Here is a 16,616-nt window from a genome sequence, read left to right as displayed (position 1 = left end):
GAAATCAAATCAGCAATGATTTTTTAAGGCCAGTGTACTATGTGCAAGTGAAGGATGTCAGTGTTCCTGTGATTGGCTTCATTATCTGAACTGTATCCCAATAATTTAAACAGTGCACACTTTTAGACCCATAGGATTTTTTGTTTCCTTGGTTTAGAACCAGCTTCTGTAGCAGTAAATTATTGCCTAATTTATACATAAGCCATGGTTCTCTTTCCACTTCCTTTTCTCCCACAATACTTAAAATGATTTTGTCAGATGTATGACTTTCTAGCTGCCTGCTTTTCCAAAAATAATATCAGGATGAATGAACCTCACCTAATCTTGACTTTTTCCCCTTTCAAAAATAAACCTTGTGATACAGAGTTAGTTGTTAGGATGAATTTTTTTTAAATGAAATGTGCCATGCTCCTTTATGTCATCCTGTTAGGGGTTTGCTTGGAAGCCAGCAAAAGCTGTAATGCAATAATCTGTGCTCCAGCTCTGTTTCCAAGAATGTCCAAAGTCTTGTTTCTGAAAATAGCCATCTCCTGGAGCAAAGCTATTCAAACCCTTGTATTGACACACCTGGGAAATAAAGCTTTCCTCCCACTTTGTTCCAGAGTGTTCCTACTCAGACACCTCCCACTGATCTGTGATGGCACAGGCATGTTGGTGAAAGATTTTCAGGACACTCCCAAAACTGATTAGTTATTCTCAAATAATAAACCATTATTCATTATGTCACCAAGAAAGGTATAAAGACTCCAGTGTAGGAATTACAACAGGGCAAGGCTTTGATTCTTTGTTTTTCTCCTTCTCCCCTCTGCTTTCTCACACACACAAAAACCTGGTTTTTACTTCTGCCCTCAAATACACTTCAGGCTCGAAGTTACTAGGGAAATTAAACATGTTTGCTTCTGAAATAGTGCTATTGCCAAAATGTGGGTATAGAGAAAAAAACAAGGCAGAGAGAGATGATGTTTAAAGAAATCTACCAGTCTAGTGATTTATTGCCATGACCCTCTCTATTTTGTGGAACTTAATTATTTATTCTATATACACACATTAACACTTTCTAAATTTGGTTTTTTATAGGTAAAAGCTGCTACAAAAAAGATTGCAAAGGCTTTTGCCATCTCTGGTCCATTCAATATCCAGTTCTTGGTGCAAGGCAGCAATGTGCTGGTAAGAGCTGCTGTGAGTGTGGCAGGGCCTGTGCTGAGCTCTGTGGGTCCTGCACCTCTGCTGGGGACATGGTGGCAGTGGCACCAAACCTGCCCTGGCAGAGGGTGTGGGCTGGTGCCACCCTTGGTCACACAGCTCTCCCTGCCTGTGTGGCAGAGAGCATCCTCCCCTGCCTTCACACTGAGGGTGAAGAGAGTCTGCTTGCTTTGTCTGTCAGCTTTGTTTCATTCTGGGCTGCTGTCCTTCCCAAAATGGCCAGTTTGGAATAGGATGGGCAGCACTGGGACCTGCACCTCATCCCATGTACTGGGTAGCATGGCTTTTAGAGCTCCAATATCTTCTCTCATCTTTAACTCTCAACATCATCTTGATGTTGAATTAAGCCTTCAAAGGGATTGAAAAGAAAGCAAGACAGTGTAAGTGTTGAAACCTTTACTCTAAGCTATTAGGAAGGTTATCTGAATAGTCCTAGTAGCTATTAGCAGCAGAAGTACAGCAATGTCTGACCCCTTCTGGGTAACAGTTGGCTTTCTGTTGCTAATGGAAGGAGGTCAGAGGAATGTGAGCAGAGAATGACTGAGGATACAGTGGACAGGAAAAAAATCTGACAGGAAACAGAAGAGATGCAATATTGGTGAAAGTGTCTGTTTGGGCTATGAGTTGAGTAAAATGTACTTACTGTTCACCTTTTCTCTGTTTCACACATGGTCATTCAGAAACTCCCCAGAGAGAGAGAACAGAGTTTTCCCTTCCTTGCTTTCCCACAGTGGTACCTTTGTACAGCCCCTGCTTTTACTTGTACCTTCACTATTCTCACCCCCTTTCACTCCACTTCATTCTCACTTCCAGCAATTCCTCTTCTGCTCTTGAGCTCCAAGAGAAGAACTTCTGCAGAAGTTCTGCAGAACTTCTGTGGTACTTCCCTGCCTGGCTGAATGCCTGCCACATGTGGGTGGGAGAGGTCAGCAAGGACAGTCCTGGCATTCAGGAAGTGCCATCACCATGGGAAAAGAACAGGCTGGACCTCTGGAGGTTGTTCCTAATGCCTGTGCATGTGTTCCTCTTGTACATTAACTTAGGATATAGTAAAGCACATTTTCTGAGTGAGGTCTGGCTCCCCTCACTCTGATATTCAGACAGTAGAGATGGATCTCAGCTGCTTGTATCTCAGGGTGGCCATTCCCCACCCCTCTTCCCTCTTTTAATAATGATCCCAATTTCTATGTTTCCTATTTGACAGTCTGAAGAATATATCTGCCAAGAGGACTCAGGGCTGCTTTCAAAAAATGTGAATCAATGTATTTTTTCCCTGCACAGTGCCTGACCCTGCTGTTTCTCTTTTTTTGATCCCACCAGGTGATAGAGTGCAACCTGAGGGCCTCACGCTCCTTCCCCTTTGTATCCAAGACTCTGGGGGTGGACTTCATTGATGTGGCCACTAAAGTGATGATTGGGAAACAGGTTAATGAGTCATCCCTCCCCACAATGGAACATCCCATTTTCCCATCCAGATATGTTGGGATTAAGGTATGGTTTCCAAAAGAACCACAGGAGTCCCACCACTGAGCCAGCACACAACACATTAATTTACAATTAGTACTTTAATGCCCAGAGAGAACAATTTACTCATTGGCCAAAGGTCAAATTGACCTTTTGTAATTTTTGTCAAGATAATCTGTTTGGAAACTTTAGAGAAAAATCAGAGGAAAATTATCCAATGAAACCAAGTCTTCATTTATTTTTAGCATCTAACCTACTCTGAATCCTGTTTATGAACTGCATAATAAATTTACACTTTCAGAGTTGAAGTGCAGGCTACTTCATAATACTATATAATAAACATGTGGACATGCACAATTTTGTGTTGTGGGTGCCCCCACATTTTATCTGCAGGACCTGGGACATGGGCTGTGAAATCCACATCATCCCCTTTATGTACACCACTGGTTAAAATAGGGGTGGTAGCCTTGCATCCTTTGACTTCTGTAAGGCCAAGGTTTTACTTTCCATAATTGCTAAGCTTGTATAGGACCCAACAGAATAAAATGGATGGTAGATATTTTTGAATGCTTAATGGAAGAAAAAAATAATGTAGTCATAAAAAAATCTAAAGCAGTGGTGCAGAAAATCCAAAGGATAATGAGAATTGTTTGTACAGAAACTTTCAAGCTCAAATAGTTTCCATATAAAGTGAAAACTGAGGAAGCAGAAAACACCTAACATCTTTCTACTAATAAAATGTTCAGAACTATTAAAATGCAAGTCAAATTTATGTCCCAAGCTAGCCAGTATAGATATATCTTTACATTTCATTTTGATGCCACAGATAGGCATTATCCAAAATTCAAAATTGAGACTTTTTTTTTTTTTGTGAGCCTAATTTATTTTTGTACATTCCTACTATTTAGACCTGGGGCTTCTGCACTGTTGTTATCTGAACTGCCAAGAGTTTTGTCTCTCCTGGGAATGCTGGCTACAGAGCAGAGAACCCAGCTTTATTCTTGGAAACTTCCCTACAAAGCTTTTTATACTGCTTGCATCCTGAGTGGATTTGTCAAATATAAAAACCTGCTAACACCTTTGGAAATGCTAAACTTTGAAAAACATCCCAGTTTAGCCTCTTTGTTGTTATTCATGCATCATATTTCCTATCCTCTTACAATTTATTGCTAGTAGTGTTTGCATGGACACAGGATCTTTTTTCCTTAGCAGTTCTTAAGAGAAAATACAAAACTCTTTTCTTCATTGTCAACATAGCTGCTCCTTTGTGGATCTGAGTACCACTGTTTAGGCTTTAGTGACTGAAATACTGTCTTGCCATGTTTGCTCCCAGACTGGTGCAAGTATCAGGGCCTGACCAAGATTAAATCCTGGGTAGAAAATGACTAATTTTCAAATAGGGTTTAGTTGCAGTACCAGAGTCTGCTCCTGAGGATGCATTTTCATGTTCATGGCAGATAAAAATTAGGGAGGTGGTGGAAGGCTTTGCTGCTTGTTAGCTTGCAAGACAATGTACTATATTAATCCATGTATTAAATTTATTAAAACAATCCATTTTGACTGCCATATCTCTGCTTGAGTTGGCCACTGTAAACGTTTTCTCTTTACTTAAAGTGGAAACAAAACTGATCTAAAAGTCTCAAAGACACACAACGTTTTTTGAGAAGCCTTTTGAATTTCTCCTGTCTCATTTTAACTGGTCACTGTTAGGAGTCATGAAGCAGCAGCTGTATTATCTTCAGTGTTACCCTTGGGGACCTCCAGGGACAGAATTATGGCTTCAAATTTTAAAATAGATTTGTTTCTTAGCAGAAATCTTGCTGCCTTTATGCAAATGCCATTAGTAGTTTAAGATGTGGAGAAGCTCTCCAGAAAATTACTTGGTAGTAAGAAATTTATTCAATGTTTGTTACATGTGGTCATTGTTCCTTTAACAGAGAATTTCTTTTCCTCTCTCCCCTCCATGTTTCTTATTTTAAGATTAAATGAGACAAGAGAACTCAGTGCTGTGATCTAAGTCCTCAGATGATGATGATAATAATAACAGTGATCAGGGGGCTTAATATTAGCATATAAAGAGAAAAAAATTACAAATGGATATTTCTGGATGGGGGAGGGGGAAAATACAAAAATAATTTGCAAAGTTTCATCTTGTTTGCACCAAAAAAAGGGCATTCTTATGGAATAGTTTTATTTCTGCAAATGAAACATTTAATGGAGAACAGCATTCTCTGGAAAACCAAGTGGATTCAGATAGTGTCTCTCCTTGTTCCATGAATTAAGTGCTTCACAGCCTTTCTGTTTAAAAATGTGTCCTTAAAACCATACTGATAGTGGGCTACCACTGATTGAAAATCTACCACTGGAATGTGAGCAGGATGCCAGAGTTGGATGATTGATTTATTGGTGGAATAGATGGGCATTTTTTTCCACTCCACCATCAAGATGCTGAGGGAATTATTTTACCAAATAGTTCTTTGCTTATGAGCCTCCACCACTGCTTTTTTTGGATAAATTCGTGTCTCTTTCTGTCCCTCCTAAGTGTAGCTGGAATTTTTATATTTTTTTAATGATCCAATTTTTATTCTTTCTCCCACCTGCCTCTTTCTTTCACCAGGCCCCAATGTTTTCCTGGTCCAGGCTGAGAGATGCCGACCCTGTTCTCCGGTGTGAAATGGCCTCTACTGGGGAGGTATCTTTTAGATTTACTTTTTTTTTTTTTTAAACCAAGTTGACTTTAAACATCATGAATCTTTGAAAGTGATCTTATTACTGCCTGAATCATGATGGCATCTGTTGCTTCTTCAGAAAATTGAAAACATCTTTCTTAGCTGCAAAACCCACAATGACCTGGAAAAACCAGTTTTTTCAGCCACTGGATGTCCCTGTTTACCTGCATGTCAGCTCCCTGAGTAGGACCTGGTTGGTGTGATAGCCTGAAATGAGTTTATCTGAGAGTTGTTGGGTTCTGGGTGGTTGTTTTATGACTCATGAGCTTCTGAAAAACAAGTGGTGACAGCTCCCAAGTCCCATGGACACTTGCTGCAGCACCAACATGGAGACCCCTGGGCATGAGTGGCTGATCTTGGGATGTGTCAGTTGCTTAAAGGCAACAAAAATGTGTGGTGTTTTCTTGTTGCCTGATAAAAAAGTGAAAGAAAGAGACAATAAAACGTGGTGGCTGCAGGGGCTGTGGGCAGGATGAGCCTGGGCGGCTTTGCCCACTCACTCTCTGCACAGCCAGGCTGTGAGGTGCTGCTGGAATATCTCCTGGTGTGGTTATGGCATGCTGTGAGAGCACAGGGCTGGGCCAGGCTCAGCATCCTCACCCTCACAGGCACAGGTTTCCATCCATATCACCTGCCTCACATAGAACAAAAGGTTTCTTCATGAATTATTGTTGAGCTGTCAAGGGTGTCTATAGATACACCCAAGTGGTCTTTAAATTCCATGTGTTCTGTTACTTCTAGAATGAGTTGCAATAGCAAAAACTTATTCTGGGCCAGAAAACCCTCTTGGAAAATGATTAAACACTCAGACAATTTGATCAGGCTTAAGTCTGCTGCACCATCCCTGGGCAGGTGGCAGATCCTGGGCTGCTCTCTTGGATGTGAGCTTGGCTATGTCCAAAGGAAACATTTACCATTTTAGTATGGAAAAGTACCCAGATACAAAGTAAGAATAGCCTCAGGTCTCCTACACCTCTCCAGAATGACTTTATTTTACTCTTCATAATGTGCTGGAAATCAGTATTGCAGAAGATTTCCTTTCTGTATAGTTAATGGGCAGAAAAAAATCAAGTGACTTCTGTGACTTCCTGATTTTCAGAACAAAATAGGATATAGAGACAACCTCCTCACCAAAAAAAAGCATAAAAATGTAACTAGGGACAAGAATTATTTTTCTGGGCTTTATACAGAGTTAGAGATTATCATGGTCATAAAGGAGGCATTATTAACTTTTATGAGTTGGAAAGATCCATATTCACAAATGCCATAAAGTGTGACAGTTATGAAAGTCTTCCTTATAGTGAAGTAAGGATAATAACTTGCTTTGGGTAAAAAGCTCAGTTATTCCTCACAGACATTTTTCACACACATGGCTTGATCTGGGCTTGAATTTGTCACATCTGTCTGGCAGAGATTTATTTTGCTGGAAGCCATGGTTCCCACAATAGGAGAAGACAGTGCTGGGGTCCCTTTGAGTATTGTGGCTGTGGACCATGCCATAATGATAAACCTCTCCTGACAGGCTGGCAGCCTACAAGGGAGGGTCTGTCTGTCACCCTGAAAAGTCCAGGAATATAGAACACATAGAAACATATAGAAAACATAGATTATATCATGTTGTCATGACTTTTTTTATCCCTTCCCTTGTGGGATTTTTGTTTGTTTGGTTGTTCTTTTTTTTTTTACTTCAGTAGATCTGGCAAATCATAATTTATTTTTAATGAAGTACTGTTTTCTGCTCACCATGGTGAGACCAGGAATGTGAGGGCTCACTCTGAGATGGGAAGGACCATAAGTGAAAAATGGGAGAGCAATTCTCAATCAGCTCTTTAATCCCATCTGTATATGTTGGTAGATTTGTTATTTCACAGAAAAATCAGTGACAGTTTCCGCTTCTGATTGTTTTTCAACAAGTGTGGAGCTGACCAGAAAAAGTGTAGGTTGGTTGGTTGGTTTTTATCTTTTTCAACTTTCACAAAAGCTCGCTCATTCCTCTTTTTGTCACCAGAATTCCAAATTTTGGTTAGGAATGCTGTTGATCTCTTTCAGAAGATTGTTATCATGCAACAGTCTGTCAGCAACTCAGCTCCACATCTAGTTCTGAGTGCTGGAGAGCTGCTAAATTATTTTTACTGGTTTCTTTTTCTTTAAAATTATAATTTATCTCAAATAAATTATTATTAATTGGCCTGGTTGCTTTTTTCTTAAGTAAATACTAAAATTTACTTGAATTTTGTTAATCTGTGGACTTTTAGTGGAAAAGCATCTTTATATCCTGTGGTTTTCCTTCACAAGCAATGCTAGGAGTACATGGGAGCACAAACCCTGCCTTACCCTGCTTTGCAGGCGCACAGAGGAACATGCCTGTGTGCACAGCTCTCACTGGTATCTAAGCCTTCTCTAATGTTAAATAATTTGCAGTGCAATCCCAAACACTGGAGCAGAGGCTGTGTACAGCATCCCAATAACTTAGCAGAATCAATTGTTACTCCCCAGTGTGCTGTTTGAAACTAAAGCATTGCTTATTCCTCCATTATTGCTTCAGTCAAATGATGAGCTTTGTCTGCAATGATTTTCTGATTTATTCTGTTCCCCATGCCTGCAGTCTCCATGCAGAGCAGTCTGTCTTCTTCACACAGAAGCAAAAGATCCTGTTTGAAAATGTCATTCCTGTTTCTTTTTAAAGCACTGGTTTTGGGTTGGTTTTGGTTTTCTCCTCATGCATTCTTTGTGCCTTTCTGCAGGTTGCATGCTTTGGGGAGGATGTGTACTCTGCCTTCCAGAAGGCTCTGCTTGCCACAGGATTTACATTTCCTAAGAAAGGAATTTTGCTTGGAATCCAGGTGAGTCCTAAAAATCAAAGCTTAGAAAGGGCCAACACAGAGGAACTCAGTAGCTTTTGCCTTGCTTTCATTCATGTGGCTTTATGGCTTAAATGTGTTTCTCTGCATTTCATCCTGAAGTGCAGTGGGACAGTGAGGAGCAAACACCATGGGGAGATCTTTACTGGATTCAGCAAGGCTGGTCTGGTGGGGTTTCCCTCTATCTATAACTATCAGGGTCTCCTGGCAACCACAGAAGTTTTTTCTGTCACACAGAGCAACTTTCAGTGATGACAGCAAGAGATGAAACCCTAAAATCCAAGCTCTAGTGTAGCATGGAGTCAGGGCATCTGCAGAGTCTGCATCCAAGAGGCAATCCCTTTGAGGAGGTAGAAAAACCAGAAGTTTGTGAGCCAGAAAAGAAGACCCAATGCCAAATTTTAGTAGTAATGTTTCTGGTTTCCACACTTTGTCAGAACTACCTTCTCAAAGGGATTGCCTCTTCGATGCAGACCCTGACTCCATCCTAGACTTGAGCTTGGATTTTTGGGTTTCATCTCTTGCTGTCATCACTGAAAGTTGCTCAGTGTGACAGAAAGTTCAAATGATGTTGTGATGGGAATGCTCTCCAGTGCAATGGGTTCTGCAAAGAGCCTTTACATGAGGAAATTCCTGATGAGTTTTCCTTAGGAACAGCCCTGCCCTTTTCACAGGCTTGGATCAGCAAGGAGGGTGTGTGTTTCAGGATGAAAACACACAGAAAAGGAAAAAAGGTCTTGGTTCTTTATCAAGGAATAGTTACTGACTGCATAAGGCGCTGAAATCAGAGACACTTGTAATCTTTAGGATGTTCCTCAAAAATTCATGCACTTCCAATGCATCTAGAACATTCTTGGGCCCCAGAAAACCATCTGATTGCTTCCTGCCATTTTCACATTGTGCTTGCAATAAGCTGATGCTCTACCTGATTGCATAAAGCTGATAAAACAAAAACCAAAGAAGAGATGAATTTTCCTGTCAGACAACTGGGGTGTGAAAAATGTCTTTGGCTGCTTGTGCCAGCAGAGGATGTGAGGGAAGTGTGTGAAAAGTGGCCAGAAAGGAACATGACTTCTGCTAACAAGGATTACTGCTGAGTCCTTAAATGTCAACATATATACACACATCTGGGGATGGAAACAGTTGCTTTAAGTTATCTCTAATTAGCAGAAAAATTGCTTGCTACCTAGGTAAAGTTTAAAAGTTCAGTATGAAACTCTGGGCAGTTGGTACTGTAGGTCTGCTGTATATACTGCATATTTTAAACAGCATTTATGAAAGGAGAAAAGCAAAGACAGGAGGAGCAAAAAGGAGAGAGAGCACTGTTTAAAATTTAAGTGTGTTTTCCAGATAGCAGCTAAAGGGGAATGGGCAGAAAAAGAAGTCATTTTAGCTATAGAAAGCATTTATGTAAGTTCTGTGTCAGTAGCTGTTAAACTGAGCCAAATGTTCTTTGTACAAAGGTTTTAAGAAGAAAAAAAAGAAGGGAAAAAGAAAAGATAAAACAAAGCCCAAACCTCAACTCCACAAACCTTTTAAAAATAATAAGATTCTGTCTTTTTAATGAGTGGTTTACAGTTTATTTTCTTGCAAAAGAAACTTAAAAACAACAGATCAATCGCTTCAAGATCTCTCTGCATCTCAGCATATTTATTCTATAATTAAACTCCAAATCAAGAGGTATAAATTTGATTCTGAGAACCAGGCATTGCCCCCTCCCCAGTCTGGAGATTGTCACCTATGTACTTTTTGAAACAGAGGGGCAATAAAGCCCTGTGGGAAGGGAAGGTTGAAATGTTGACCTTCACCTGACATGTAGGCTGTAAATGATCTTTGAGTATTTGGCTGGAGAAAAGGAGAGCCCCTCACTGCAGAAATAAGAGGCATAAGGAATGAGGCATCAGGCAGGCTGTGAACACCAGCACTCTTCTTGTTTCATTCACAAACGTGAACCCACCTGCCTCATACAGGCAAAATTATTGGGGTATCATCACAGGGAAACACAGCTTCAGAAGGACAGATAGCACATAGCCTCTCTCAACCACCACTGAGTGTTTTCAAATGCCAGGATGGTTTCTGCAAACTGTTCTGGTGCACAGAGCACACACACAGGCTCCCCTGGTTGTCTCTGAGGAAGGTGCTGTGATTCACCTGCAGTAAATGGTGAGCTCCAAGCACACCCCAATTTTGAAGGCTTCATTGCTTCACGATTAGCACCTTACTCTGATTTTTAGAATGAATTTTTATCTATTGCAGAGAGAGAAATAAAAAGCAAAGTGGTCTTGAATTCTGCTTCTCTCCAAAGCAGCTAGGCTCATATTTCAGTGATTTGGTATGCTGCACATTTATACCTTTGCTATTAATCATGTTGAGGTTAGAGGACACTGCTTCTTGAAGGTAAAAGTCAAATGGATATAGTTAACAGGAGGAGAGAGGGAGATCTTGGTTTCCTTGCAAATGTTTCTGGGGTGTTTTGCAAATCAAGATCAAATGGTGCTGCTGTGATCTGCAGTCCCAACTGAGCCCAGTGTGCCCAGGCAAGGAACCCTCCTTGCTGGGGGCTGCCAGGCTGGTGTGCAGTTCCAGAGGTCACCTCCTGTGCCATGCTGAGCTGGGGATAGCCCAGTTACCACCCAAGCTCAGGCAGGGAGAGCTCCTTGGCATGCAGGGCACAGCACAAGGCAGGTTGGGCAGCTGCTGGGGACTGAGCCTGCTGGGATGTCCTTTAGCTGAGAGCACTCAGTGACACTGCCCAGGGCAGGGGTCCCCAGGATCTGAGAGGTGTGGTGCTCTCCCAGGGGAGATGGAGTATGACTTCCATGGTAGACCAATGAAACTCTGCCAGCTTATGTCAGCTGTTAACCTACCTCTTCCCACAGTCTGGAGAAATCTGTGATGCTGAAACCCTGACTCAGCCATTAAATAATTTATATTTTATGCAAAAAAAAGTTGAAAAGCTAGTTTTTTTCTTTCCTGATTGGGCTATTCAATGATATCTCTGGGATAGAGTGCATCTGTCTTACACACAAGATGCAGAAAGCATTAATAGAGTATTTTATTTTTAAATCCTGGCACTTCAAGTCTGTTGTCTCAAGGTAACCTTCTGGCTTGGTTTCTTACATACCAGAATTTTTGCATCCTCCACTGTGGTTTGGATACAGATCCCAGCTTCTCACAGGAGATAGGTTGGCTTCATTTTGAGCTGGATCTCAGTGAGAACTGATGTAACTGTATTGAATGAGCTAAGGATGTGGTCCTTTACAAACAGCAAGGCTTGCTGGAAAACATCAGGGGTTATAAGAAATGGAACTTTTCAGATAAAGGAAAAAAAAATGCAATTCTCCTACAATAAATACCTTCCACTAAGTAAATCTGCTTGTACTTTTCACCTTTAGTAACTAATGCTTTCTTACACAGGTTATTTCAGCCAGCTTGTAAATCTGAGGCTGCTCCAATGCAAGCTGACAGCTGTAATTTCTTTTCATAGAGAGGCTGTTTTATGTGTCACAAGTGTTCAGTACTTGTTTGATAGAAGTTTATAATACTGTTGTGAAAAGCAACACCCCTGACCAGAAGGCAGAACCACTCTCTCTGACTGGGAAGCTGCCAACCCTGTCACACTGTATATTTATATTTTCCAGCTAATGTACAGAATGAGATGGCTTTCAGAATGAGTGCTCAGAAAAAAAAAAAAAAAAAACAAAAAAAACCCAAAAACAACCCTGTTTAGTCCTTTTCTTCTTAGGAAATTGTTGACCCTTCAGGATATTGCTCTCTCATCCATAAAGGTTAAGCCATCAGTAGCTCCAGCAGGAACAAGGGAGCTTGTAATAATCTTACTTGCAAATGTGTGTAAGACCAGAGCAGGCTAAAGTTAGAAGCAAGGTTTGGCTTGCCTTGGGAGTGAGGAGGGCATGTGTTGCATGTGATATTTGCATTGCTGTACCTTCAACACCCCAGAAATACTTAGGCTGATACTGTCTCTCACCTGTTACTCTTTAAACAGCTTGTTCAAGTGGAGATGTCTGCAGGAGGTGGTTGCACCTTTCTAAATGATGTTGAGGCTGGAAATGCATTATAAGACAATCTTTCAGAGATGGTGTAAGTCAGGCATTCAGGTCCTCCTGGGAATGTGGCATCCCAGCCTCCTGACTCCATTTCCATATTCCCATAGGACTTAGAAATGCACTCACACATGTACAAGCTCTTATTTGTGTGAATGTGCAAGCAGAGCACTCAAAGGCAGCCCAAAACCATCCATATATCTTATCTGCCAGAAGTGAAAGCAAATGTTTGAGCAATGATTGAAGATATATTTAATTAAGAACTGAGGAGACTCTAGTTGGTGTATTTGAGAAGGAAATTGCCCAGATTTAATATAAAGTAGCAAATCTTTAGTGGTTGCAGTCTGACTTAGTATGGGAACACTTACTCTGGTGTAACACAATATGTCTCAGTTCACAGTCACTTGGGCTTCAGGATCCAGACAGTTTTCTTGGGAATGGTGCTGTACATGCACATGCAGACATTTCTGTCCATGCACACACTCAGCACAGAAAGGTGAATTTGTCTCTTAGCACGGTGTGGATGAGCTTCATGTTGCCCAAAAATGTACTGTTCCAAATCCTACTTTTGATGCTATACCTAAAAAATGTCCTTTTTCAGGAGTCCTTCCGCCCCAGGTTCCTCAGTGTAGCAGAACTGCTGCATGAGCAAGGCTTCAAGGTAGGTGGTTTCACTTAGTTAAAGCTGGAGAGCTTTCAAAATCTCACATGTCCCCAGCCTGCTACAGGAACGTTGGAGTTCCTTGGAGATAGAGGAAAAAAGGGTGTTTTCAATGTACAACAGGGATTTTTAGCTGAGTGATCCATAAAGTCAGCAGGTACCACCCATTAGAAGTTTTCGTGTTCGTTTAATTGATAATATTGTTGTGAGGGAAGGAAAGACCTTGGCTCTGCAGCCAAAATGACATTATACACTCCCCCAGCTTCTCCAGGAAATAAAAATGCCAATGGGATGCCATGTATGGCAGGAGACAAGGAAGGAAAACCTTTTGTCTGGAATATATCTGTACAGTGCTGCATTTTCAGTGACACTCAGGTTGCAGATACATGAACTTTGTGGTGTTTACATCCCTCTTGTAACTCCTCTGTATTATTTTGCACCCATATATCTATGGAAAAGCAGCACAGCCACAGAAGACTGGTGAGACTTCTGCTTTTCAAAACTTAGCACTAGGCATTAAAAAGAAAATAAACATGGCAAAAAAAAAAAAATTACAAGTGATTGAACTTAAGCCCTATTGAAAGTCACAGGGATTTAGGTTTTCCTAAGCCGCTTCACTGCTTCTGGAAGTGCTACTAGCATTCACTGACTATCATCCATCAAGAAATCACAGATAACAGAAAGCTGGGAAGGTTGTTCTGTTCCCTGTGTGTCTCTCTATATGGAGAGACACCTTTTTATGAAAAATGCCCTACAAAATCAGCTCTGACAACAAGGCTGTGTGTTGGGTCAGGCCCACATGAGTTCAGTGAAGAGTTTTGGTATTTGAAGTACATAGTAAATATTTCTTTTTTCCCTGGGACAGCTTTATGCCACAGAAGCAACCTCAGCCTGGCTCAATGCTAATGGCATCCCAGCAAATCCTGTGGCATGGCCATCACAGGAGAGCCAGAATCCCAGCCTCCCTTCAGTCAGGAGGTAAGAGACCAACCCACCTTGTCCAATGTGTGTTCACAATCCAGGACAGCAAATGCAAGGGGCAACTTGATGGTCCTCTTGAGATCAATAGTAGGGATTTAATGGGGCTTTGAATTCAATCCAAAAGTTTTGGTTTATCTGATTCTGTCTGGAGTTGCCACAGCAGGGAGGTTTCAGCTTAATGAGCATCTCATTGCACAGTCCTGTTTAGTATGGCTTACATGTATTGCTCCATGTTATATTTTCATACAGGGATACATGAAATCTGAATATTTAGCCTTTTAATGACAGTCAGTCATGCCTTTAACTGAGGTCATGCCTAAACATCCCAGTTGTGCTGAGCTGTATCAAGGCTGAATACTGCTTTGCATTGCTGACTAGAACTGAAATAAATCCAAAATCCTAAATAAAGCTTAGTGCCTTAACCCCTCCACCCTCATTTCTTGAGCAAAGACTAAGCTCAAAGGACATTTTTCAGGCTTGTTCAGCTGCTTGCCTGTGCAATTAATTTGAGGTTTTTATTAGGAAGGACACATTGTCACACTGTCTTGTGCCTTGCCTCTTCAGGCTGCTGAGGGATGGGAAAGTAGATCTGGTGATTAACCTGCCCAACAGCAGCACCAGGTTTGTCCATGATAATTATGTGATCAGGAGGATGGCTATTGACACTGGGACTGCTCTGCTCACCAACTTCAAGGTACTTCCCATATTGTTCTTTCTCCTCTTAGACATAAGATCCTTCAGAGCTTCCAAGCCCTTGTGACCAGTCTGTTTGGACCCTCATTGCCTCTGACAAATAATGTATCTGAAAATCATGACAGCACAGTGGTTTAAATATATCTTCTTCTTGCTACCATATAAAATGACACCAAGGACAACCCAACCAAATCAAACCAAACAAAAAAATATAAATTCTGAAGTCCTGAGTCCTGCACTGTGCAGCTGAAATTGTTGCTGCATCATTTTCACTTCAAAGCAAATATCTCACACAGGGTTGTGTGTAACATCTTTAAATTAAGCATGGGAAGTGCTTTTTAGTGGAATATTATCCTGGTATGCTCCTTAAACCTTACAGCAGGATGTAGCTGTGCTTTCTTGAGTGATCCTTGGGGCAGTCCAGTTCAGAAGTGCCATCCAGGTGGAATTGCTGCCTGTCCTGTTGCAGTCCCAGTTCCAGTCACTGTGGGTTTTATGTAGCTCCTGACAAAGCCTTTCACACACTGATGGGGAATAAATATTAGGTAATGCAAGGTGGGACTCCTGCTGCCAGCAGTACCTTGCCTTCCTTTGCAAGGGGCTTTGACTGTCACAGAAGAGCCTCATCTGGCTCTCATTAAGCACAGCAGCCAAACTCCCTCTGATTTTGGTGGGCACTGACATGGAGCCCAGTGCCTTGAACTGGTGGCCAGCTGTTCAAAAGCTTCTGCTGTGGTTGGAGTTGAATGGAGGCAGGGAGAATAACAAGCTGAAGGTTCACAGGATGATGGCCAGGCATGGTTAGCAGGAATGGGGAATTGGAGATGCATCCTTTGCCTACTAGCAAAACGCCTTCTGACAGCCACAACAAGGGTCCCCAGCCCAAATTTATTACCACACCTGCTTGATGCCTTTCGCTGAACTGTTTGGATTGTAGAGTTTTAAACTCTGAGTTTGAGAGAGGAAAACAAGCCTGGTTCTCTTTACATTTGAGCTGTAAACAACAGCTCTCATGGGACAGAGCTGTCTTGCAAAGGAAGCCTGGGCATATCTGCATCTCTGCAGCTGGACACACAGGCTCCAGAGGGCTGCAGTCAGCTCCTGTGCCCAGCCACCTTGAAATTGGTATTGATTTGGATGAACTCAAGGACTGGACCTGCAGCAGGAAGTTTCAGGGTGGCAGAGCAGAAGTGTGGAGCCTGCTCTGTCATGCAGCCTTTGCAATGCTCAGTCCTCCTCTGCTTTGTATTGACAGGTGACAAAGCTTTTTGCTGAAGCTCTCAAATACTCTGGAAAATTGGACTCCAGGAGTCTCTTCCACTACAGACAGACTGACAATGGGAACACTGCATAGAACTCTCTCCAGCCTGCAATCTTACTGCTTCTGGTGCCTCAAAAGAGAGTGGATTTCAGATCATGCCCCTAACCATCTTTCCATGTATCTTGCTTTTGTTTGGTCTTTTTCAGCCTGCACATTTTATGGGAGAAAAAGGCTGCATGTGTGTGTCCTAGAATTGCTCCCAAGTTCTGCTCAGTCCTTCAGGCTATTATCATTACTATTTTTCACATTCTCATTCAATATTGTGAATTCAGGTGGCTCTCCCTGTATCATAAAGACTCTTTCTCAGCCTTGTTTCTGCCTTCAAAAGGGGAGAACTCCCCAAAGACTTCCCACATGTTGCTGTCCAACACTTTGTGCCATGATTGTGGGCATTAAAATCAAATCTTTTGAAAATGAAGTGAAAGTGTTGCAGTGCTTTACCCCCTCCCAGTTCAATGACCCTTTCATTTCCATTCTACCTTCTCTGCTGCTTTTTCAGCTCTGGCAGCACCTTCAGACCTTCAGACCTTCAGAGCAGATCCCTGCTGTAGCATGTGGGGTGTGTTATCCTTGGCTGTCTGCAGGGCAGAAGATCAGCAGCTCTGTGGCCAGCAGCACATGCAGGAGGGCCTTCTCTAA

General features: G+C 41.8%; 1 protein-coding gene across 1 annotated transcript in view; it reads left to right on the top strand.

Annotated features, from left to right (window-relative positions):
* Positions 1-16,402, top strand: part of CPS1 (carbamoyl-phosphate synthase 1) — a 92,039-nt gene extending 75,637 nt beyond the window's left edge. Inside the window, exons 31-38 of the mRNA XM_071434339.1 lie at positions 1,078-1,167; positions 2,524-2,694; positions 5,285-5,359; positions 8,141-8,239; positions 12,923-12,982; positions 13,848-13,960; positions 14,528-14,657; positions 15,912-16,402. Coding sequence (XP_071290440.1) covers positions 1,078-1,167; positions 2,524-2,694; positions 5,285-5,359; positions 8,141-8,239; positions 12,923-12,982; positions 13,848-13,960; positions 14,528-14,657; positions 15,912-16,010 — 837 coding nt within the window. The 3' untranslated portion in view covers positions 16,011-16,402. The remainder of the gene's footprint in view (positions 1-1,077; positions 1,168-2,523; positions 2,695-5,284; positions 5,360-8,140; positions 8,240-12,922; positions 12,983-13,847; positions 13,961-14,527; positions 14,658-15,911) is intronic.
* The last annotated feature ends 214 nt before the right edge of the window (positions 16,403-16,616 follow it).

Source organism: Agelaius tricolor, unplaced genomic scaffold (genome assembly GCF_023055355.1).
Source record: "Agelaius tricolor isolate 1412-34295 unplaced genomic scaffold, bAgeTri1.0.p SCAF_10, whole genome shotgun sequence".
Lineage (NCBI taxonomy): Eukaryota > Metazoa > Chordata > Aves > Passeriformes > Icteridae > Agelaius > Agelaius tricolor.
Note: the sequence above shows the minus strand (reverse complement) of the source record. Positions and strands in the feature narration are given on the sequence as shown.